Below are 23,423 nucleotides of genomic sequence, written 5' to 3' on the forward strand. Positions count from 1 at the left end.
AGGGCGAACATGTCTACTGTTGGAATCTCTGGCTGAAATTTTGAGTTTTGATATAGTTCTTAACGTTAGATTTTCAAACGGAAGCCCGATCGTAAAAGTTGTCTGCTGTATAGCGACTGCCAAGCAATAATAGGTAAATAACTTCACTATAAATTGTAATGGACTGCTCACATTTAGGGAACCCTGGATGTATATTAGTTTAATGATATCGGCCGCTTCTTCCGAGTAAAGACGGAGTTTCTGCACAGTGTTGATTAGCCTCAAAGTGTGGTAACGGTATGCAGTTTGAACTTCTGACTGATATTTTGACTCTGGATATATTTCTTAAAGGGATAATGAAAAACGTAAATAACCTATATTTTATCGATTCCTAATCCAAAAATAAGTCCAAAAATATACTTAAATTACCAAAAAAATTAAACTCGATTTTTAATTAAAGTAAAACTTTTAGAAAAACGGGCCTTTGTGATTTCGATACATCCAGATTGTATTCTGCGCTTTTCCCGATTCCGCAGTGGCAGCCAATAAAATCGCGTTTTAGTTCCAATCTCAATAGCCAATAACGGCTCGTGTTTCATTATCGATTTCGGAAGCAGACAACTACTGTGTTCTATAGTTCGCTAAGGGCCAACCGTAGTTTATAGTTGGAAATTTGTAATACGTTTCATGCAGTTTGGTTTTGAATCGTGATTAATAATTAAGCGTTTAAGCTAAGGCTAATATGGAGGAAGAAAGCTTAGGCACGCAACCGTATATGTTTGAACCAAAGGCCGCTCAACATAGAAATGGAGGCAGTGTGGATGAGGAGGAAAATGAAGTTAACGTGGATGTCATCAATGAAAAAATTGGGAATACAAATTGGTAAGTAAACTTGTTATTCCACATAACTCTTTCAAAAAGCTTGAATTCTTAACTAACTTTAGTATAAAAATAGGTGCGTTTGCAAAAACTGTGTAGCAATGCCTACAGCCGCTGAAAGCAATTGTTGTCAGGAGGTCTGGCAGATTAAAGAAAAAGCAGTTGGTCATTCCTGTATAGAAACATTCAGGAAATTTATACTGAACTGCACTAATATTGATGTATTGGAAGTCGCTTACATACAATACGCTCAGCAAATGCACGGTGCAAATTATTTTAACATACACGAGTAAGTTGATTGTTCATTAAAGGGAAACCAGTTTTAGAAAATTTTATATTGTTTTCTTCCTATAGGAAATATAGGTATGTGGCTTATCGCAACTATATATATGTGGTTTATGGAAGAATGGGGAAAAATAGAAGAACTCCAATTGCAAGTTGCGCTGTTCGGAAAATATGGGAGGTATTTCCAGAACAATCGGAAGAATATACTGGATTCAAATATCCACGTTTCCTTGATTTTTAAGCTAACATAGTTCTTATTAATTTTTGTATCTTCTATTCAATTTATTTTATATCTGTCTTAATATTTGTAGAAAATAACCAAATATTTTTTCATGTAAATAACTATTTTGTTTTATTAAAATGGTGCACTTGCAAATTTCATTGAAATCGGCTACGTTTTTTGGCAAAAATTTGGCTTTTATCTACTCCTTTAGAGTATTTTGAAGGTAGGGTTACTGCTTTACATGCTGGTGCCATTAAATTAATACCTTTCTGTTTTTCTAAGGCATTTTCATAAACCATTTGTGATAGTTTATCAACATAATCTGAAAAGTAAAAATATATCTAATCGAGGGATCATATCAATTATTAAATTATATTCACTTACTGTAAGTATTTTCTTCCAAAATTACTTTTGCAGTTGACTAGCATGCTTTGGCTTTAGGATAGGCTAAATAATATTCTACTTCACCTTGCTGGTTGATTCGGTTAGCTTTCTGCCAGGCCCGTACATGGGGGGGGGGGGGCGCCAGGGGATGCTCAGCGCCCCCAAATGAGTACTTGAGCATCCCCAATTTACTAATTTCATAGGTGGGGAGATAAAAATGACTCAAGGCATTGGCACCCCCAAAAAGAATTTGAGCGCCCCCGAGTTTTGGCGGCTGTGTACGGGCCTGCTTTCTGGCCATTTTCGTTGAAGTGCAGCGCTGCTAAACAAGTCCTTAAAAAAAACTTAGAAGTCACATACAATGATTATAACTAAAATATATTACTCGCAAGATTCGAAGTCCTCGGTCTCTTGATCACCCTCTAAAGTGTCACTATCGTTAGTGGGTTCATATGTGATATCAGAGCTTCGTGGCTTATCACTTCCACTGAATACAGTCTCTTGGGATGATGTAATTGCTTTAGGAATTGGCTCTTCAGATTGATCTTCATCTTCAGACTCTGTGTCGCACGTAGTTGATTCACTCATAACAATAGGAGATGAAAACATTATTGTTATGACAAATGGCTCATTTAAACCTAAATCTAAATGTACAAAAAGGTTACAAAGTGATTGATACAATAAAATTTAAGTTTTACCATTAGGACGGACCAGAGTTCCTACACATTTCCACTTCTTTAACTCTTGCGGTCCCAACGTCTGAATACCAATCTCTCTACTAATTTTCTATATTCAAAAATATTCAATGGAAATTTTTTCTCAACAGAAAGTAAATTTACTCTTCCATTAGAGGCATAGGTGTGGAACAATAAAGCCTGCGTTGAACTCTCAGGATCGTGAAAACTCGTCTCTAATGCTGCAACATTTGATGGCCCTGGCATGGATATTGCTGCACTCGCAGAGCTTGATTCGTCACTGGCTTCAGTTACTCTTCTTTTTTTAATTGTGTAGGACCAATCACATTTGGTACCGCAGCTTGTTTAAGGGATATTTCTTTCCCTTCAGAATTGTAATTATAGCAGTCATCAGAAAAATGACAAGAACACACTCCTAAATTTGAGACCGGATCCCAATCTTCTGGTTTTTCCAATTTTCTAATCCATTGCAGTCTAATTTCTTGATCTTTAGGAAATACGTGAAATCGAACTCCTTTTCCTTTGGTATTTATGCGGGGATTGTCGCAGTTATAAACTGCACATACATTAGCAGGCATAATTATAGTAAACGTGGTTTTTTTTTGTGTACACCGGGAGTTCGAACACTGCAGAGTTCACGGGAGTTCGGGAGAGTTCGAGAGTTCGGGAGAGTTCGGGAGAGTTCGAGGGAGTTCGAGGGAGTTCGAGGAGAGTTCGAGGGAGTTCGATAGAGTTCGAGGGAGTTCGATAGAGTTCCAGGAGAGTTCGAGGAGACTTCGAGAAGAGTTCGAGGGAGTTCGAGGAGAGTTTTTGAGAGTACGAGGGAGTTCGTGAAAGTTCTCTAGAGTTCAGGGGAGTTCATAAGAGTTCCAATAGCAAATGTACACCTGAGTTCTTGAGTGTCTTACCCCTCGGAAAAGTCCAGGTTGGGTAAAACTTGGATCTATTTCAAAGATCATGTTTAAATATACTCAAAAATATCAGTCGTAAAATTGTATCTTTTTTTAATGACGAGAAATTAATTTTTAAACGAGCCAAATTTCCCCGCCAAGCGATCTGCCATTTTGTTTCGTTTTAGGACTTTAATCACGCGCTGTTCGCGCTATAGCAGCGCTCTGTTCCCTGCGCGCGCTTGCTCCGCGTGCGGTCTGTCTGAGGGTACGAAAGAAAATGGCAGCTCACTTGGCGGGTAAATTTTGCTCGTTTAAAAATTAATTTCTCGTCATTAAAACAATATACAATTTTACGACTGATATTTTTGAGTATTTTTAAACATGATCGTTGAAATAGACCAAAGTTTTACCCAACCTGGACTTTTCCTTTAAGTATGATCTGAAAAATATGTGAAGTTTAAAATCTGAATGTAGCAGTTTGGATTAATAATATGTAACATATTATTAATTCAAGGTAGTAGTATTGACCTAAATTGGTCTTACCAAATAAGTAAATCAGCTTCTAATATCTCCAGGTTTTGAAGAATGGAATATATACCTTCAGATTTTTAAGATAATAAATAATCAGCTAGGCTAATACCCAAGGCACCACCTTAGGCCTAAGTCATCATGCGACTTTTGAAGCCCTTAATTCAGGTGGCCGGGTTACAATGCGTAGGAGGGTGGTGGCAAGCCCTGCAAGCCACGAGATCGAGCCAACAGCTTCCTACACTAACTATTACCGTTAACCTAGACAAGTTTTTATGGAAGGGGAAACCGAAGAGCTCGGGGGAAAAACCCTTAAACCAGTGAGGAGAGAACTTGCAAACTCAACGCAGAAGGAGTTGTTCCGAGTTTTCACCCAGTGCCACAAGCTGGGATCGAACCCGGCTCCTCTTGCTGCGAGGCGAAAGTACTAACCACTTCGCCACCCTATTCAATAAAGAGTATATCACCATTTTTTGAGGGACAAAGACCAATACACAAAAGAAAAAATAAAGGAAACCCAAAAAATTGTGAAACTTCGAATTCACGTTGAAACGCAAATTAATATAGTTAAGCGATTTCACATTATAGATCGGGCAATTCCTATTTCACTAGCCCCAGTAATTAACGAACTATGGACTATTGTTGTTTTAGTACAGAGTTTTCAAAATCCTTTAGTTAACTTTGACAATGCTACCGTTAATCCTGAGCTAAATGACATTGAGCCATCTCTAGTTTTTTTTAAGAAGTTATAGAGTATGTGGAAAGTGACAATGATAGTGACCTTGAAGAATTTTGCATATAAAAAATAGGAACTTTTATTTGGCATCTTGGTATTAACTAAATGATCTATTTCATATGAAATAGATCATTTAGTTAATACCAAGATGCCAAATAAAAGTTCCTAAATGATCTATTTCATATGAAATTTCTGGTGTTATCAACTTAATTAAATGTTTCGTCATAAATTATCCTCATATTAATTATTATATATTTTCAAAATACGATGAAATTTCACCAATCAATGTCCCCGGTGTTTTTACTTAACGATAAGAATTTATTATTAGTAACTTAAGTAGTTTTCGTAAAAAATCACTTGTCCGAAAAACAAAAACACTCTGTATGTATTTAGATGAATACCAACCAGTTCATTTGCTCTTTTTATAATGCATTGTTTTCCTGATCGATTTCAGATTTTTGTGATGACTTTCATAACTTTCGTGGCTACTGTGCTCCTATCTGTTGATTGTTTACCTTTTCAAGGATTGCCTAAACATTTTCATTGGAGGAAGACATGTAAATTTTTAAAAGTAATAATGAAAATCTTTGACCGGACGCTTTGGCAACTTTTACCTTCTACGTTCCTGAAATGTAGGTTATAAACGCTTACTCTCGTGCTTACTGCCGTTACATAAGTATATGTATTTGTACCCCGCTGCTCCGCCTTAAGCACTACAGCGGCCACCTTAAACAACCAGCCCTGGACAAAAGTGCGCTTTGCGAAACAACGTTCGGCCAGTGAGACAGCCATTTTGACCGCCTCACATATAGCAAACAAACGCCCTCATCACGGCCCAACAAAAGGCGACACCATGGGCTGCCCGAGACCCACCCTCGCACAGCTGAGGACTAGAGTGCCGTTACAGTTGGTTCTTTACGAAAATGGCCGGCGTTTTAACTACGCCCAATGTACATGTAAGACGTAGAATGTCTTTCAATTTAATTTGTTGGCCATCGTCAGTAACAATTATCAGAAAGACAAGTTGGCAAGCCAAAATATACCTCTCCTCGGAAGAATTGTCCCTAGCGGTATTAATTTTTCGAGATGACTTTTTAAAGATATATCTCCGCAATTCCGAGTTATTTCCTAAAAACTTATTCCCGGTTCAATCCCGCCCGTTATAAAATTTTAATTATAATTAAAATAATTGAGACGAAACAATTGAGTATAATTTAATCAGAATATTATAAATTAGGTAGTTACAACAGCGAGTTAGACGTAGTAAAACAATGCACAATTGAATTTAACCCTATTTACGGTACACGTTCATCAGTTAAATATTATACGAAGCCAATTTTAATCTACAGATGGTATTTGTATTTTTCTCGCTTACGAAATACTTTCCGCATCTTTAACGCTCATTTTATTTCAAATTAAACATCTTAATCAGTCGAGAAAACGTTTAAAATAAATAACGAAGTAATGACGACCCAGTTAAAAACCAGACCAACATAAGTGTAAGCGCACGATGTATACAACTCGATAAAAATATACGACTGAAAAAACGAAATAAAATACAAATAAAACGAAAGATATAAGTGTCGTAATAGTTGTTATAACTTTCAGGGGGGTTGAGGGGAGTCGTGGAGATCAGTAAGGAGGGAAGATTCAAAAAGTTCCAAATGTAACCTTGAGAATCTGACCCACGCACTAAACTCGAGGGAAATTTAAATACTTATTTCCCCGTGCCGTAGGTATCGAATTTATTTGTTCGGAATCCTTAGAGTCGTTATTGTTACAGAGTAGGTAAATGAAATCAATGGTAGTTATGCAAAAATAGAACTCTTCGTTTATTATTGGACTTGGTAACAACCGATTCAATTATTGTAATTTTATATAACATAGTTAATTATTTGGAGAGAATTAATACTTAAAAGGCTATGACGGGCTCTTTGGGGTGTACAATGATTATAGTAGGGGTAACTTTGGTTGGGTAATTAATTAAGTAGATTGGCTATGGTTGGCCGAATCTTTAAGTTAAATTTATACGAAATACACTTTAGAATAAAGAACACAGAATGAAAAATAACAATAGTTTAAAAAGTACTTATCGTTCTTCAAGTAACCGTCCTTAAACCAAGGAAAGAACCGCACATAATTCTCTTCACCAAGAATTATCACGAACAACCACGAATCCGACTCGAAATACCCGCACAAATACCGTGCACTTTAACCTTCACGTCGAACCGCGTCACCGAATGCCGTACACCACATTCTGATTACACTTGAAGAAACGATTGAAACAAAACTGGAGATAATCTGAGTATTGTCCAAAGCTGATTTGGCTTTATATACTAGATAAAGAGATGACCCCTTATCTTATCGGGGTGTGTAAATAAATAAAAAAAGCTACGGGGCTGCCAGAATAGGCCAGAGAAACGAAATTAAACAAAAAACAATATATGTTGGCTATACTGAGGGGAAAAAACGATAAAAAGTAGAAAAATAACAAGACGATCACTCCCGAAAGTTAACGGGTCGTGATACAACCCAATCAATCAGACTTCAGAAACAAAACTCATAGAAAAATATTATAACGCAGTCAAGCAATCAGACTTCAGAATCAAAATAATTCATAGAAAAATATTATAACGCAGTCAAGCAATAAATTAGTTCAAATATTTAGAAATCAAGCAATAGAAAATATAATATCAAGAAGCGCAACACCTTACCATTCACAAGTACGATTTTTCACGTTATTATAATGAAACCGGATAAGCTTTTGGGCATGACTTATGCTCTGAAAGGTTCCTCTAAGACTGGACGATTTTGCGGGGAAAAGGAAATAAACTTAAAAAATAGTAGATACAAATATAAGACAGAAAAAACCAACAATACCAAAGATTAGACAAAAAAGAACGTAATCGGGATCAGTTAAAAAACACAATAAAAAAGCGTATCCGAAACGAGATTTTACCTTTAAAATTTCATACGTAAAAAATGTAGACTTTAACAAGTTGGCAAGCCAAAATATACCTCTCCTCGGTAGAATTGTCCCTAGTGGTATTAATTTCTCGAGATAACCATTAAAGATATATCTCCGCAATTTAGAGTTATTTGTTAAAAATATTAACCCATTTCTATCCCGCCCGGTATAAAATTTTAATTATAATTAAAATAATTGAGACGAACGACCAATTTTAATTTATTCAGAATATCATAAGTTAAGTAGTTACAACAGTAAGTTAGACGTACTATAACAATGCACAATTGAATTAAACCCTTTTACAGAACAAGTTTATCAGTTAAATATAATACGAAGCAAATTTTAATGAAAGAAATATCTACAGAGGCTTTTTGGAATTACTCGCTTACGAAATACTTGCCGCATCTTTAACGCTCATTTTATTTCAACACTCACCCTTGATGAAGATACCGTAGATATCTGGTAGTGGACGACTCGTTCACTTCCTGTTGACGTTGTGACGCATACCATATGAAAAAGACCAATGCCGTCCAATTTCCAATATCATATAATGACTCGCACACCCAAGAAATCATTGACTGCGTTAGAAATCGTAGATATCCAAATATCCACACCAAATGTATTTACAAGAAGCAAAAACCTTACCATCAACAAAGCACAGAGAGCCACTTGACTAACCGCCACCTCTTAAAGCAATTAACGTTAAATTATCTCCTTTGAATTAACAGAACTATATATAGGTCGTTAAGAAAGTGGACCACCCACAGGGTCTACCCTTTAACCCTCTAATCTCGGCTGACTGCGCTAAAACAAGATTTAACCTTTAAAAAATACCAGATTAGGCCTTCATAAATTCATTAATAAAAAAAGACTTTATTACCTATTATGCTTACGATGCCTGTCTTAATTTCAGTGAATCTAAGCAGCTATCGGTGGTTCTGTGGTAGAGCGCTCGACTGCCAAGCCGAATGGTCTGGGTTCGAAACCTGGGTGGCGCATTTGTTTTTAATCAATAGAGAAACGCTAAATTAGAATTTCTTCGATGCAATAATTTCAATTTCAATTCTATTACAATTAAACCAAAATTTCGTACTCTATTAAATACGCTTCCGATAAAGCTGAAGGTCTAATTTTCAATTTGGCGTAACAAGTGTCGGTGGTTCTGTGGTAGAACGTCCGCCTGTCAATCAGGAGGTCTCGGGTTCAAATCCCGCCCGATGCGATCGCAAATTGATACTAAGACGAATACCGTGTACAACTGGTGGAAACCCTGCCATTGGACGTTGAGAGGTAGCATTACACTCAGCACTCGGTCCGTCCCAAAGTCATTAAGAAGAAGTTGGAGAGAAAACGCCCATATAAACACAACAGACTCAACATGCACAACCATCAGAACACAAACACAACAAATTCAACACTCACAACCTACGCATAAACATTACAAAAACGTAATACACCAAACCGTCACGACGGTGAGCGAAAAAACACCATCCAAACCAAACCGCAAATGCATCCGTTAACGCTCACCGTCACACGGTGGTTTTGCCAACCCTTTGAGAAACTGCGTACGCAGTGATTACACTTTGCACCGAAAATGCGAACGCGTTCGCAATCCTGACAGACAGACAGACCCACCCACAGACCCACCCACAGACCCACCCACAGACCCACCCACAGACCCACAGACAGACACGGTCGTTGTATAACCCCTCCTAGGGGACTTTGTCCCCTCGGAGAGGTAAAAACCATTAATATACTCTTTCGAGAAGCTGAGTTTATAATTTTCAAAGAAGAGTAACATGTAAAGGTGGTTCTGTGGTAGAACAATCGCCTGTCACGCAGGGCTCGGGTTCAAAACCTGGGCGGCGCTTTCGTTTTTAATCAACAGAGAATACGCTACATTAGAATTACTTCGATGCAATAATTTAAATGGAACACGAAATTTCGTTCTTTTTAGTAACAACCAAAATTTAATACTCTGTTAATTTGTAATAAACGCTTCCGATAAAGCTGAGGGTCTAATTTTCGATTAAACGTAATAAGTGTCGGTGGTTCTGTGGTAGAACGTCCGCATGTCAAACAGGAGGTCTCGGGTTCAAATCCCGCCTGTTGTGATCGCAAATTGATACTAAGACGTATACCGTTAACAATTGGCGGAAACCCTGCCATTTGGACGTTGAGACGTTTATCGTAACCCTCAGCACTCGGTCAGTCACGAAAAGTCAATAAGAAGAAGTTGGAGAGCAAAGACGCATATGCAAATTCAACACTCACAACCGCCATTACACAAACTCAACACTCACAACCACCATAACAAACTCAACATTCCTACACTACACATAAACATGAACATTGCAACAAATTCCCATTACAACTGAGCCGAAACCGAAACGACGGCGAACGTTAACGAAAACAAGTTGACAAGCCAAAATATACCTCTCCTCGGAAGTATGGTCCCTAGTGGTATTAATTTCTCGACACGACCCCCAAAGATATCTCCGCAATTCAGAGTTATTTACGAAAAACGTATTCTCGGTTCAAACCCTGCCCGGTATAAAATTTTAATTTTAATTTAAATAATTGAGACGAAACAATCGAGTTTAATTTATTCAGAATATTATAAATTAAGTAGTTACAACAGCGAGTTAGATTCACTAAAACAATGCACAATTTAATTTAACCCTTTTTACAGTACATGTTTATCAGTTGAATATAATACTAAACAAATTTTAATGAAAGAAACATCTACAGATGGTATTTGTATTTTTCTCGCTTACGAAATACTTGCCGCATTTTTAACGCTCATTTTATTTCAACTTCCAGTTGACGTTGTGACACATACCGCATGAAAAAGACCAATGCCGTCCAATTTCCAATATCATATTATGACTCGCACACCCAAGAAATCATTGACTGCGTTAGAAATCGTAGATATCCAAATATCCACACCAAATATATTTACAAGAAGCAAAAACCTTACCATCAACAAAGCACAGAGAGCCACTTGACTAACCGCCAGCTCTTAAAGCAATTAACGTTAAATTATCTCCTTTGAATTAACACAACTATATATAGGTCGTTAAGAATACCCGTAAATAAATAACAAAAAAACTAACAAAGTGGACCTCTAATCTCGGCTGACTGCGCTAAAACAAAATTTAACCTTAAAAAAAAACCAGATTAGGCCTTCATAAATTCATTAATAAAAAAAGACTTTATTACCTATTATGCTTACGATGCCTGTCTTAATTTCAGTGAATCTAAGCAGCTATCGGTGGTTCTGTGGTAGAGCGCTCGACTGCCAAGCCGAATTGTCTGGGTTCGAAACCTGGGTGGCGCATTTGTTTTTAATCAATAGAGAAACGCTAAATTAGAATTTCTTCGATGCAATAATTTCAATTTCAATTCTATTTCAATTAAACCAAAATTTCGTACTCTATTAAATACGCTTCCGATAAAGCTGAAGGTCTAATTTTCAATAAGGCGTAACAAGTGTCGGTGGTTCTGTGGTAGAACGTCCGCCTGTCAATCAGGAGGTCTCGGGTTCAAATCCCGCCCGATGCTATCGCAAATTGATACTAAGACGAATACCGTGTACAACTGGTGGAAACCCTGCCATTGGACGTTGAGAGGTAGCATTACACTCAGCTCTCGGTCCGTCCCACAGTCATTAAGAAGAAGTTGGAGAGAAAACGCCCATATAAACACAACAGACTCAACATGCACAACCATCAGAACACAAACACAACAAATTCAACACTCACAACCTACGCATAAACATTACAAAAACGTAATACACCAAACCGTCACGACGGTGAGCGAAAAAACACCATCCAAACCAAACCGCAAATGCATCCGTTAACGCTCACCGTCACACGGTGGTTTTGCCAACCCTTTGAGAAACTGCGTACGCAGTGATTACACTTTGCACCGAAAATGCGAACGCGTTCGCAGGCCTGACAGACCCACAGACAGACACGGTGGTTGTATAACCCGTCCTAGGGGACTTTGTCCCCTCGGAGAGGTAAAAACGACTAAACCGCACCCTACGCAACCGCAACTTTACCCGTTAACGCTCACCGTCAAACGGTGGTTTTGCCAACCTTTAACAACGATTTCACGACTATTGGACTTTGCCACCCGGTAACGCGTTTTGGACTTTGCCCTCGGTAACGCGTTCGCACAGACACACAGACAGACAGACACACACACAAACACGATGATTTTAAAACCCCTCGGAGAGGTAAAAATGATCACACTCACTCGAAAAAAAAATAAAAATGTCATTAAAAAACGTTGAATGTATTGGATAATTTGTTATTTCCTATTTCCACGTAAAATCAGGTGCTTAGATGTTAAAAAAGCAAAGTTTTTATTTTGAACAATTTTAAGACAAGGCTTGATATCTAATATCCGCCGTGTTTAACGCAAATCCTGGCCATTTACATGATAATCATCAGCGTTAACATAGTCTTCCTTAGACATTCCAAGTGTATACAAATATAATGTCTTGGTAAAGTTAATACATAGAGCTTCTTGGTGCGGTAATTAGATTCTGATAAGTATATTACTAAGACCAAAAAATTAAATAAAGTTATGTACATTTTTGTCTTAAAAGTAACTTGTTTTAAGTTTTAATGTACCTTTGTCATCTTAAAATTAACTTATTTTAAATGAAGTTAGGCTTTTCCCTAAAGCCATAAATTTCTACAAGGACTTACTAGGCCTGTTTGAAAAATAAAATGTTTATGTAGAGTAAAGACCTTCAGGAATAATAATCAGCTAGGCTTATACCCAAGGCACCACCTTAGGCGCAAGAAATCTAGCGACATTTAATGCCTTAAACAGGTGGCTGGGTTACAATGCGTAGGAGGTGGTGGCAAGCTCTGAATGCCACACGAGCCAGCAGCTCCCTACACTTGCTATTACAGTTAACCTCAACAAGTTTTTATGGAAGGGGAAACCCCTTAAACCGGTGGGGAGAGAACTTGCAAACACAACGCAGAAGGAGTTGTTCTGAGTTTCCACCCAGTGCCACAAACTGGGATCGAAACCGGTTCCCCTTGCTGCGAGGCGAAAGTGCTAACCACTCCGCCACCCTAATTTAATATAGTCCTTTTTAACTATAAAACACCCCGCAAATTGTGTTCGGAAATAATACTATTAAGCTACAATACTCATTCTAGCTACTTATGAACGAAGATACAATTTATTCGCTACCTTTTACAAGAAATTCCCGTCTCGACTTTTAAACTCTGATTTGGTTCACTTATTTTTGTCAACAGCATTACCTACCTGGGGTTGCTAACATTATTTGACGAAATAATTATCTTGACTTTTAAACGTTTGCTCTAATTGAATTAAAAAATAAATCTGCATGATAAAAATAATTTGGCTAAATTAATTTTTTTCGACTCTTTAAAGGGAGTAGAACCCTCCTTGTTTGGTAGGGTGCGCCATAGCTTCTCTCGTTTCTCGCTCATGGCGCTAGTCTAGAACGATAGTAGAAACACCAAATTCTTCTATTAGAGAAAGCGTGCCCATCCTGAAGAGGTTTTCTCACTTGAAACCTTTATTGTTTCATATTTATTGTTTATTTTTTAAATGTAACCTTAATTAACATATAAACAACAATATTCAGCTATAAATTGATTATTTTCATTATAGTTTGGATATTTATTCAAATATAAATTCTTAATAATGAGGTACGGGGTTTTAGATTCACGAAACGCGTTCTAGTAGATATGATAAATTAAAGCACTACCACAGCGGGGATACTCTTAGTGGGATAATTCTTTCCAAACCACTGTATTTCACGCCATGTATAAAACGTGGTTGGAAAAATGAGGGAAGGGAATTATGTATTTCCCCAAATTCCTGAAAAGGTTATACTCCGTTTAAGGACAGTACTGACTTCTGGTTGATTTCTTAATGTGGATAAATTGGTTACCTTAGGCTAGTTTTGCAGTTTACGTTTTTTTATCCTCTTACTCTCGAGATTATTTCATGTTTAGCAGCTACGCGAAATGGCGACATATTGACTGCCTCAAGTCTCCATTGTGCTCTAACAATGATATCGTTTATATTTTAAATTCTCGGATGTTTAACTAATTATTGTCATACATTAATCATTGGCGTAGCCAGGATTTTGATTCGGAGGGACATGCATCAGATTTATAGCCCGGTGTACCGGTAAGATTGAAACCACACCACCGGAGGTCCATTATCAAATGCCCTACGCCAGCGTCCACACGCCCGGACAGGTGACAAAACCAGCATAGGTAGCAGAACCCTACTACGGATGGTCGCACCTTCGACGCAAGCCGCTCAACCCAGCAGAAGGTGCAGCAATGGGCCGACCAACTCACCACTTCGCATACAGCAGTGGGAATAAGAGCAGATGCTCTGGAAACGCCAGCCGACACCCTAGCTAGAAAGGTAGAGAGCCAAGCCCTTTGGAAAGAGTGCCTAAACGGAAACGGCGGGCACACGGCAGACCGCATAACCCGGCACAGCTGGCACCGAATATCCCGGTGGACCCCAAAAGGCCGGGAGACGGGCGCCGTGCTCTCATACGGAGGCCCGCAGCCCCACAGCAGGCAACTCAATCCGCCGAGACGGCCAGGTTGCCTGGCCCCTCTCCGTTAGCCTGTTCCGAAACCCAGTTACCAGCCCACACCGGACCGAAGTCGGAGGTGGAGATAGGACCATTTGGACGGAGCTAACATCTCCCAGTGCTCCACCGCCCGTGATGGGTTACAAGAGCCGGACCCCGACTCCCCGGTAAAGCCACCAGTTATTGCACACTCCGACCCCTCGTGGGCCTGATTCGGAGGGAGGCACATAAAAGTAAAGATACAAATTTTGACATACACTCTACTTTTAGGAATGAGCACTTGCCTCCTGTGCCCTCATCTGGCTACGCCTCTGGTAATAGTATCAAAAATAAATGTGTGCCTGTATTATATATCTCTGAAGTGGATGGTCTTCCTTTATTCGGTCTGCTATTTAATTCAACATATCGGATTTGAGGTACCAGTAATCTACTAAAATAAATTCAAATCGTTGGGTTACCAATTTTTCAGTAAGGGGTTTTTCTGATTTGAAAAAAAAAAAAAACCAAAGATATAATAATATAATGAAATTCGCTCCAATTCCGTATGCCTCAAGCTTAAGAAGTTACACTTTAACGACATAGATACATTTTTAGTAAAAGATATGTTGTACACTTCGTTTTTTATTAACTATATGAAGTAGCCCATGTAAAAGCCGGTTTATGGTTACCACCCACAAGAAAAAATAACATTTACTATTAATTTGTAGCCGTTCCAATAAAACCAATGCGCAATTCATCGAGAATCGTTTTTGGCTGTTGGTTGGTGCTCTGCTTCTTCTTGATCAACTATTTGATGAGTTTGAAAATGTCGAATATTTATTCCTCTTACGACACAATAAATACTCTTCAGGACATACTAAAACATCGGACATTAGTGCCGATTTTAAATCAGGACCATTACTATATAAATAGACTAAAGGTGAGTTGTATATTATTAAATTTTTTTCTTCAAAATTGACAAAGTAAACCTTTGTACGTTCTTCTCTATTCGTGTATGCACTAAGTCTGGTTTTAACTGCCCTCATTTTTCACAATTTAATTTAAATTACCAGACTTTTACGCACCTTTTTTGCGACATTTTTCTGGACTCGCCAAAGAATAGTTTTCACATTCATCCCCCTTTGCTCATTTTCACCAAAGATAATCAGCTAGTCTAATACCCAAGGCACCACCGTAGGCCCAAGTCATATAGCGACTTATAATGCCTTTTAACCGGAGGCCGGGTTACAATGCGTAGGAGGTTGGTGGCGGACGAGCAGGTGACCAAAAACAAGATTTAAAAAAAGCCGAGAAAAATTGATCATAACTAGGAACGTTGTTACTTTCCGAAGAGTTCCTTAAAGCTTAGGGCAAGATGACTAACTTACTAAATAGATCGTGCTAAGCAATTCGCTGTGTTAACTTAGAGAAGGCAATCGTACTTAACAGGAATGCAGATTTGGCTAAGTGTGAAATTCATTTCAACTCCACCATTACAACGCCTTAATTTTCAAAACACTTTGAAGAGGCGAATTTCCCCACCTCTCGTCCAGTTCTTATTTTTTTGACAAGTGACAACTGATTCTACTCAAAAACAGTCTGAGCCGTCGGTCAAGCTGTTCACGCTGTCACTACTCAAGAAATTGACAAGTTCAGTTTTGCGGGGGTCAAAATTAACGCACGAGAAAATAGAATCTCCCATCTCGGCCTTCAAACGACAAAGCTTTTGAAGCTCAAAGCAAATTTGGCTCATTTCAGAATAATGGATGGAAATGTCGGTTACCAGAGTGAAAGCGCAATCGTTCCCTTTCATATTTTTCAGGAGTCTGTCGATGGACGTAACGTCATAAAGCAGTCAATGAGACTCGGAGGCGTCATAAATTGGGCAAATGACGTTGAGGGGACTCGTCAATTGACCCGAACCAAAAAAGAATTCGTCCTTATGTTCGCGGATCCTTTTAGCTTTAACCCGGATCCGAAATTCTTTATACCGAAACTTCAAAAGGGCAAAGATTTCTTTTACTTTGGCCGAGATGGCATTGTCCAGACGATGATGAGCCTACCAGTGGGCCCGCAAGTTGATTCCAATTGCCGAGAGACTCTTAGTCTTGGGTAAGTTTTGAATTTTTTACATAAGTATAAAAAATGTATCTCAGAGAGAAGTATCCATTCAAATGGACGCGAAAACAGTTCGTCACTGGATGTCGCTTTCTATTTAGGATAGGCCTAAGGCTAACTTTCACTTTTTCTATCACCTTTATTCTGGATTTGCTAGACAATAATTTTATTTAATGAAACCTTGTTCATAAGACGTAAACTGTCTCTCACAACATTTGGTATCCCATAATCAAACCAAGCAGTCAGGTGATAGGTTGCAATTCCTTCACGTGCTTACAGGTTTGATCTCCAGCGTGTAAACCCCAACGACCTCACTCACGTTTGCGCAGTTAGAAAGAGGGTCTTAAAGTGAATTGTCTCGCAGAACCAATTGCAAAGTGAGTTTTCTCTAGGGATAAAATGAGCTGCCTTGCCCCGTTTTACTCTTTCCCGATTTTTCGGCATTTGTCTTTTGAAAATGAGTTGTCTGCACTAACCTAATTGTAAGAATAGCGTTTTCTATGGTATCCATCTCCTTATAATGCAGATAGAAAAGCATTTGTTAAAAAGCTCGTTGAATTGAAAATGCTTCGGCACAGTCTACAACTGGATATATGTCACCTGTTTGATAAGCGAATCAGTCGGTAGCCCAATGAAATGTAACCTAAAAGTCGCACGTTCGATTTCTGCCCGAGGTGAAATGATTTTATCAGACACTCTGCGAAGGAATCGGGGAAGTATTTCCTTGACTTTAAAGGCTCTCCTACTGTAGCTGATCTTATTCAATGACCTTCGTAGACGCCTAATGATATTTCAAAGGACCTTTCTGGAGAAAAAATACTACTTTTGAGAAATACATTCTCTACTGACAAACAAATATATCGAGATTGTAAATAAGTAAGTATCATTAAACACAGAAAAATTAGGTAATATTGCATTTCTACATCGTATTTGAATACTTCTTTCCTAAGAGATATATTTAAACATCTAAGTTCGATTAATATCACGAAATTTGAGTTACTTTGACGTTTTTTTAGCTTGTATAGGACCTTTGAAACGAAATGCTTAGATATATCGGCGAAAAAAGCAAAAATGAAATGGAGATCGTTTACTTGGATGTATCAGGGGAGCGACAACATGAAACTAGAGTTCTCAGAGAGCATCCCAATTTTCTTGTTATTTACTGCAGGAATATGTATCGCGTTTCTAGTTAAAATGATAAGAATAATTCTAGTTTTGTGCGTAATGATGTAATATGTTTGTTCAATCTTTCGTGCAGGTCACTCTCATGAATATTAGGACCACCTCTTAAGATTAAATCAATTTTATTTGTTTATTATATTATTTTTTTAATCATTATTATTTTAATTAAATACTCATAATTATATAAGTTAAAATGTAGACGTTTGCAAAGAAAGATACCGTGATTAAAAATGTCGATAAAAATATAAATAATTTTATTGAAACTATTTGAAAGACGTTTCAAGGCGCGGCGATAGTCATTCAGTCTCTTAAAACAATATTATGGAACTATGTTTGAAATCATTATTATTTTGATCAAATCGTGTTAACTCACGATTAAAAGATTAAATCGAGATTTAAATGATTAAATCGATGTTAAAATTATTAAACTGAGATTAAAATGATTAATCGAAGTTAAACCTTTAATCTTTTAGTCATGATTATTAGGATATCCTGAAGTACAACAAGACCTCCCTCCAGGGACCAATATTATACGTGACACTTTGTTGTTTCTGTATGTTACAAAAGAAACAGATAATTTTAAATGTAATAAATTACAATAAAAACCTATTTGAAATTCGTTAATTTTATTGATTATTAATAATATTATTTAGGTTTTACTGAACTATCACTCTCTCTGTTGGTGTTTATTCATACCTTTCCATTGAGGTAGACCTAAGAAAATAGTTTGGGAGTATTTCCACCAGTGGCGTAGCTAGCATGGTGATACCTGGGGCGGATATCATTGTGTGCTACTTACTAGTCTCTAGTTTGTGTAAGACTTATTTGTTTTCACGGTTGGGTGTCACCCCGAAATCACGCCCAAACAGGTGGCACCCGGGGTGGACCGTCCCCCCTAACTACGCCACTGACTACCACTGGTTTCGGGCCCAATGAAAACTATCGTTACTGGCTATGGTCTCGATGTCATAATCTTATTCTCGGTAACTTAAACTCAATATGTTGAGTGTTGAAAAAATTTTACGGTTTTGTAGCTATGTTCAAATTCTACGAAATGCAACACTGTTTTTAGTGAATGCGACTGTCTTATTTATGCCGCTTATCATTCAGATTCAAATGCGACAAAAAGTTACACTGATTTTAATGCACGCAAGACTCGTGCTGATGACTGCGACAACGTACAATGTTAGTTTTTGACGTAAATGAAAACTGAACTTGCCGAGATAATGCCGCTTATCATTCAGATTTGAATAACATTATTGCAAAGAAATGCGACAATTTTATAACTTAATGCAAAATGTCTTCTTATGAATGCAACACAATTACTATAGCGAATAATAATAATAATCAGCTAGGCTAATACAGAAGGCACCACCTTAGGAATAAGTCAGCAAGCGACTTTTAAAGCCATTAATCCAGGTGGCCGGGTTAGAATGCGTAGGAGGGTGGTGGCAAGCCCTTCATGCCACGCGAGCCAACAGCTCCCTACACTCACTATTACCGTTAACCTAGACAAGTTTTTATGGAAGGGGAAACCGAAGAACTCGGGGTAAAACCCCTTAAACCAGTGGGGAGAGAACTTGCAAACTCAACCATGGAGGAAGTGAGTGTAGGCTTTATGAATAACCTTTTTATCCCGGGAGCTTGATGCCAACTCCCACAGGGTAGGAGAGTGGGGCTGACAAAAAAGGGGAGCAGCATCCGTCAACTCTCACGGCCTGGCTGCGCGTTCTCTAGTTGGCTCCCTCTATTTTTGTTGAAATTGTTGCCCGTTGTGAAATTACACCGACTACGCCTAAACACTAAAAGAGGGCGCCAAATAGGGAACGCGTGAGGCGACACGAAAACCGACGGATGCTGCTCCCCTTTTTTGTCAGCCCCCACTCTCCTACTCTGTGGGAGTTGGCATCAAGCTCCCGGGGTAAAAAGGTTATTCATAAAGCCTCCTCTCTCTTCCTCCATGACTCAACGCAGGAGTAGTTCCGAGTTTTCACCCAATGCCACAAGGTGGGATCGAACCCGGCTCCGCTTGCTGCGAGGCGAAAGTGCTAACCACTCCGCCCCCCTATTCAATAAAGAGTATGTCAGATTTCGTCGTGCATTGATATGCATTTGAATCTGAGCGATACGCGGTCATAAGTTGAACGACGTTTCTGTAGTTCATCTAGCACTGGACTCATGATCCATCGTATATTTTATCAAGTTGTCTATTTCTAAGAAAGTCAATTTGACATTATCACTACTGAATGCGACATTATCACTACCGAACGACATTATCATTACTGAAAGCGACATATATACTTATGAATGCGACCTTCTCCCTTAGTAAATAAGGGGCCATTATAATCTGGATAAGTGGCTTGGTTTAGGGCTTTTTTTTGGGGCAATATAACATGGTAAAATTTGTGTAAGTTCTAAAAACTGGCTGCAAAATCAGTCATACGTCATATAAGTCTGATAACGTCACCGTTTGAAAGGACCAAACAGCAATCCATAAGGGAAAACCTGGAAATGGTCTCGTTTGACAGGTCTATACCTATAAAATTATCAATCTGTCCATCAAATTGGGAATCAATGCACCCAATAATTTAAATTTAACCATAGCTCAATTTGAGACCAAACCCAGGTATTTTAAATAAATAATGTGAGCCTGAGACGAGAACGATAAGCTTTAACGTTAAAACCGACCCCGAGCTGAGGTATTGTGGATCACATATTAATAATAATAATAATAATAATAATAATAATAATAATAATAATAAAAATAATAATAATAATAATAATTTTATTTTGAGCAATATACTTGGTTTCACAAAAAAAAGGATAGGGCTAAGTCATAGACTGACTTTTAAGCCACCAACACAGGGAGTTTCATACAACATTTTTTTCATTTAATTTATTTTTTTTCATTTCATTATAGTCTGGATTGAATATTAACCTTTAGCTCTATTGGATTTATTTGAACATAATTGCGGACTATTTTTTTAAAAGTATACAGAGAGGGTAACTCGGAGATACCCAAAGAATTAAATTTGGTTACACCACTATAGAATATAGAATTTAATTTTAACTTTGTACGTGGTTTATCAGTTAATAGATATCTTTGATTGCGAAGTTCATAGTTAGGGGCAGGATTGTGTTGAAATACATTAAAAATTGGATTGGTTAGAGATTTATAGATGAAAACAAGCTCATTATATGTACATATTTCTTCAACCGTAAGTAAGTTAAGTTTCAAGAAAATTGGTTTAGTATGGGCCAAATAACAAGCATTATCAATGATTCGCACCGCTCTTTTTTGCAGAACATTTAGTCGTTTTAAATTATGTAAAGAGGTATGACCCCAAATAAAGATACAGTAATTTAACTGATAGTAAATAAAGGAAAAGTATAGTTGGCGAGCAATGGTTACATTAAAAATTTCGCGATTGTGACGCAACAGATAAATACCATAAGTAACTTTTTTAACAACAGAATCTATATGAGTAGACCATTTTAGATGTTCATCTATCCAAAGACCCAAATATTTTGCTTCCGACACTTTGATTAAATTTATTCCGTCAACTACAATGTTAAGAAAGTTATACTCTAAAAAAGGTTGGGTAAAAAATATTGGGTAAAATATTTTTTTACCCATTTTGAGTCACTTTTGACCCAATTCGGGTTATTACAAATTTATTGGGCAATCTTGTTTCACTAAATGTTTTTGGGTTATTTAGGGATTATTGCATCTGCCCAACTTGGGTTATTTTCTGCCCATAAAGTGGTAAAGAAAATTTTGTCGTCAGCTAAACTTTTGGTTTCATTTTCGTTTCCCGCCATCTTGCCTATCAAAGTAACAAACTAGCTAGTCGCTACAACGGACAAATAGGAAAAGTTTCAGATGTTAATTGAAAGATTTTGTTTAATGGTAATTTCACATATTCTACTTTATTTTTTGAAAAATATCCGTTGTATAAATGAATTATCATTAGAGTTAATTTGCATTCAACAGTTGTTGCGCTTACTTCTAAGCCTTAGATCTTCAGGATCTTTTAGAAGTTAGAACTTGGTCTTTGAAAGTTGGAATTGTACATAATTTCTTCGAGGTTTAAAGTTAGAACTTGTTTCTTTAAATAATTTTTAACGAAATCTAATAATAATGAAGGTTAAAAGTAAAACCTTCAAACACATTTGTTAAGTTAGCATGGTACATGTACATTAAATATTTGGGGCTTAAAACTTGGATTAATTATTAATGTTAGCTTCAATATTATATTCTATTATATTGATAATAGAATTGATGATGGTGAAGTTCTTTCAATATGCTTAATTATGGTAACATCGTGTTGTTGTTACAAAGTCCAATTACTATTTGACTATTATTTATATAAATATTAAAAATGGGGAATTTTTAAGAATAGCACCTTTTGTTTTTTTTTGTTTTTGTTTATTGTTTTAGGTGTATTATTTGTCAAGGATTACAGAAATGCCAAAAGTTTTAAGCGCAATTTATTATTTAGAAAGATATGATAAATATAAAATTGTTACTTACCGCCAATATTTATCTTGGAAAATACATAATATTTCGACATTTTTGTACTTATTGGGTGAGGTAGGACTGATGAAGAATTAGATTTAACGGCAAGATACTACTAAATTTTTAAAAAAAAGTGCTAAGTGAAAGGTTTTTTTTACGGCGAATTCAATTTGTTTTTTTTATTATTTTTTTTCTAATTGTTAATTAGTGGTCAAGGAATCTAAAAAAATAAAATTATTTTGCGGAAACATGTTTTTTCAAGAAAAAAAAAGAAGCCAAAAAATTGGAATCTTGAAAAAATGGGCTTTTTAATGGTACTGCATTATACAAAGCTTTTGGGTAAAGTAGGACTGATGAAGGATAAATTTAGAAAATGTGAAAAATGGGAATTATTCTTTGGGCGCAGTTCCTAACTAAAAGTGAAACTGGACTCGTATTGGCGCCTTACGGCGCCGCGCACTCACTTCGCTCGAGCGCTGGGGGCGCTCGGCGCCACCCCAGCCCCATTCTTGCTAATCAAGCTGTGCCATCTATAACGCAACCTAGAGGACAGTACCTAGTATAGTCTCTTGTGGTGCGAATTAAACAAGGGAGAGCGACTGAGAGATGAATAGATCCCACACGAAGGAGTTTTCCCTCCTTCTATTAACTCCACATACGGACATCGTATCCAGTGAAAACGTACCTAGTATCTAGCGAATTGAATTCGCCGTAAAAAACACATTTCACTTAGCACTTTCTCCTTCTATTAACTCCACATACGGACATCATATCCAGTGAAAACGTACCTAGTATCTAGCGAATTGAATTCGCCGTATAAAACACATTTCACTTAGCACTTTTTTTTAAATTTAGTAGTTATCTTGCCGTTAAATCTAATTCTTCATCAGTCCTACCTCACCCAATACGTACAAAAATGTCGTAATATTATGTATTTTCCGAGATAAATATTGGCGGTAAGTAACAATTTTATATTTATCATATCTTTCTAAATAATAAATTGCGCTTAAAACTTTTGGCATTTCTGTAATCCTTGACAAATAATACACCTAAAAAAATAAACAAAACCAAAAAAAAACAAAAGGTGCTATTCTTAAAAATAGCCTAAAAAGGGAATTAAATTAGGTCAAAATTTAAGGTTCAATATTAAAATAATTAGAAAAATTTATAATAGTGTTAACGAGTGAAAAGTCCACAAATTTAACAGCACCTTTGTTTTTGTAAGGGCTAAAGACCAAATTCATTTTTTAGAGCATGATTTGACTAAATATTTTTTGAAGAGGGAAAATAAGTATGAAATAGGTCAGATATTGTGGTTTAATATTCACAAGATTTTGAAAAAATTTCTTAAAGTGTTAGGGTGTAAAAAATCCATAAATGAAACATAACACCGTTGTTTTCTCAAGTACTACACACCAAAAAAGCTGGTTTTTTACTCT

The 23,423-nt window shown here is 37.1% G+C and overlaps 1 protein-coding gene across 1 annotated transcript; it reads left to right on the top strand.

Moving 5' to 3' along the window:
- The first annotated feature begins 721 nt into the window (after positions 1-721).
- LOC149944383 (uncharacterized) lies at positions 722-1,384 on the top strand. The gene is made up of 3 exons (XM_090176332.1): positions 722-861; positions 935-1,147; positions 1,213-1,384. The coding sequence occupies exons 1-3, from the start codon at positions 722-724 to the stop codon at positions 1,382-1,384; spliced, it is 525 nt and encodes a 174-aa protein (XP_090032458.1).
- The last annotated feature ends 22,039 nt before the right edge of the window (positions 1,385-23,423 follow it).

This window comes from Leiobunum rupestre, chromosome 5 (assembly GCF_980474605.1).
Source record: "Leiobunum rupestre chromosome 5, qqLeiRupe1.1.hap1, whole genome shotgun sequence".
NCBI lineage: Eukaryota > Metazoa > Arthropoda > Arachnida > Opiliones > Sclerosomatidae > Leiobunum > Leiobunum rupestre.

Excerpts from the sequence above, each read along its gene's own strand:
- LOC149944383 (XM_090176332.1), top strand. The coding sequence starts at position 722 with ATGGAGGAAGAAAGCTTAGGCACGCAACCGTATATGTTTGAACCAAAG. Across the intron at positions 862-934 it reads AAAATTGGGAATACAAATTG|GTGCGTTTGCAAAAACTGTG; the intron begins GTAAGTAAACTT and ends GTATAAAAATAG. Across the intron at positions 1,148-1,212 it reads AATTATTTTAACATACACGA|GAAATATAGGTATGTGGCTT; the intron begins GTAAGTTGATTG and ends TTCTTCCTATAG.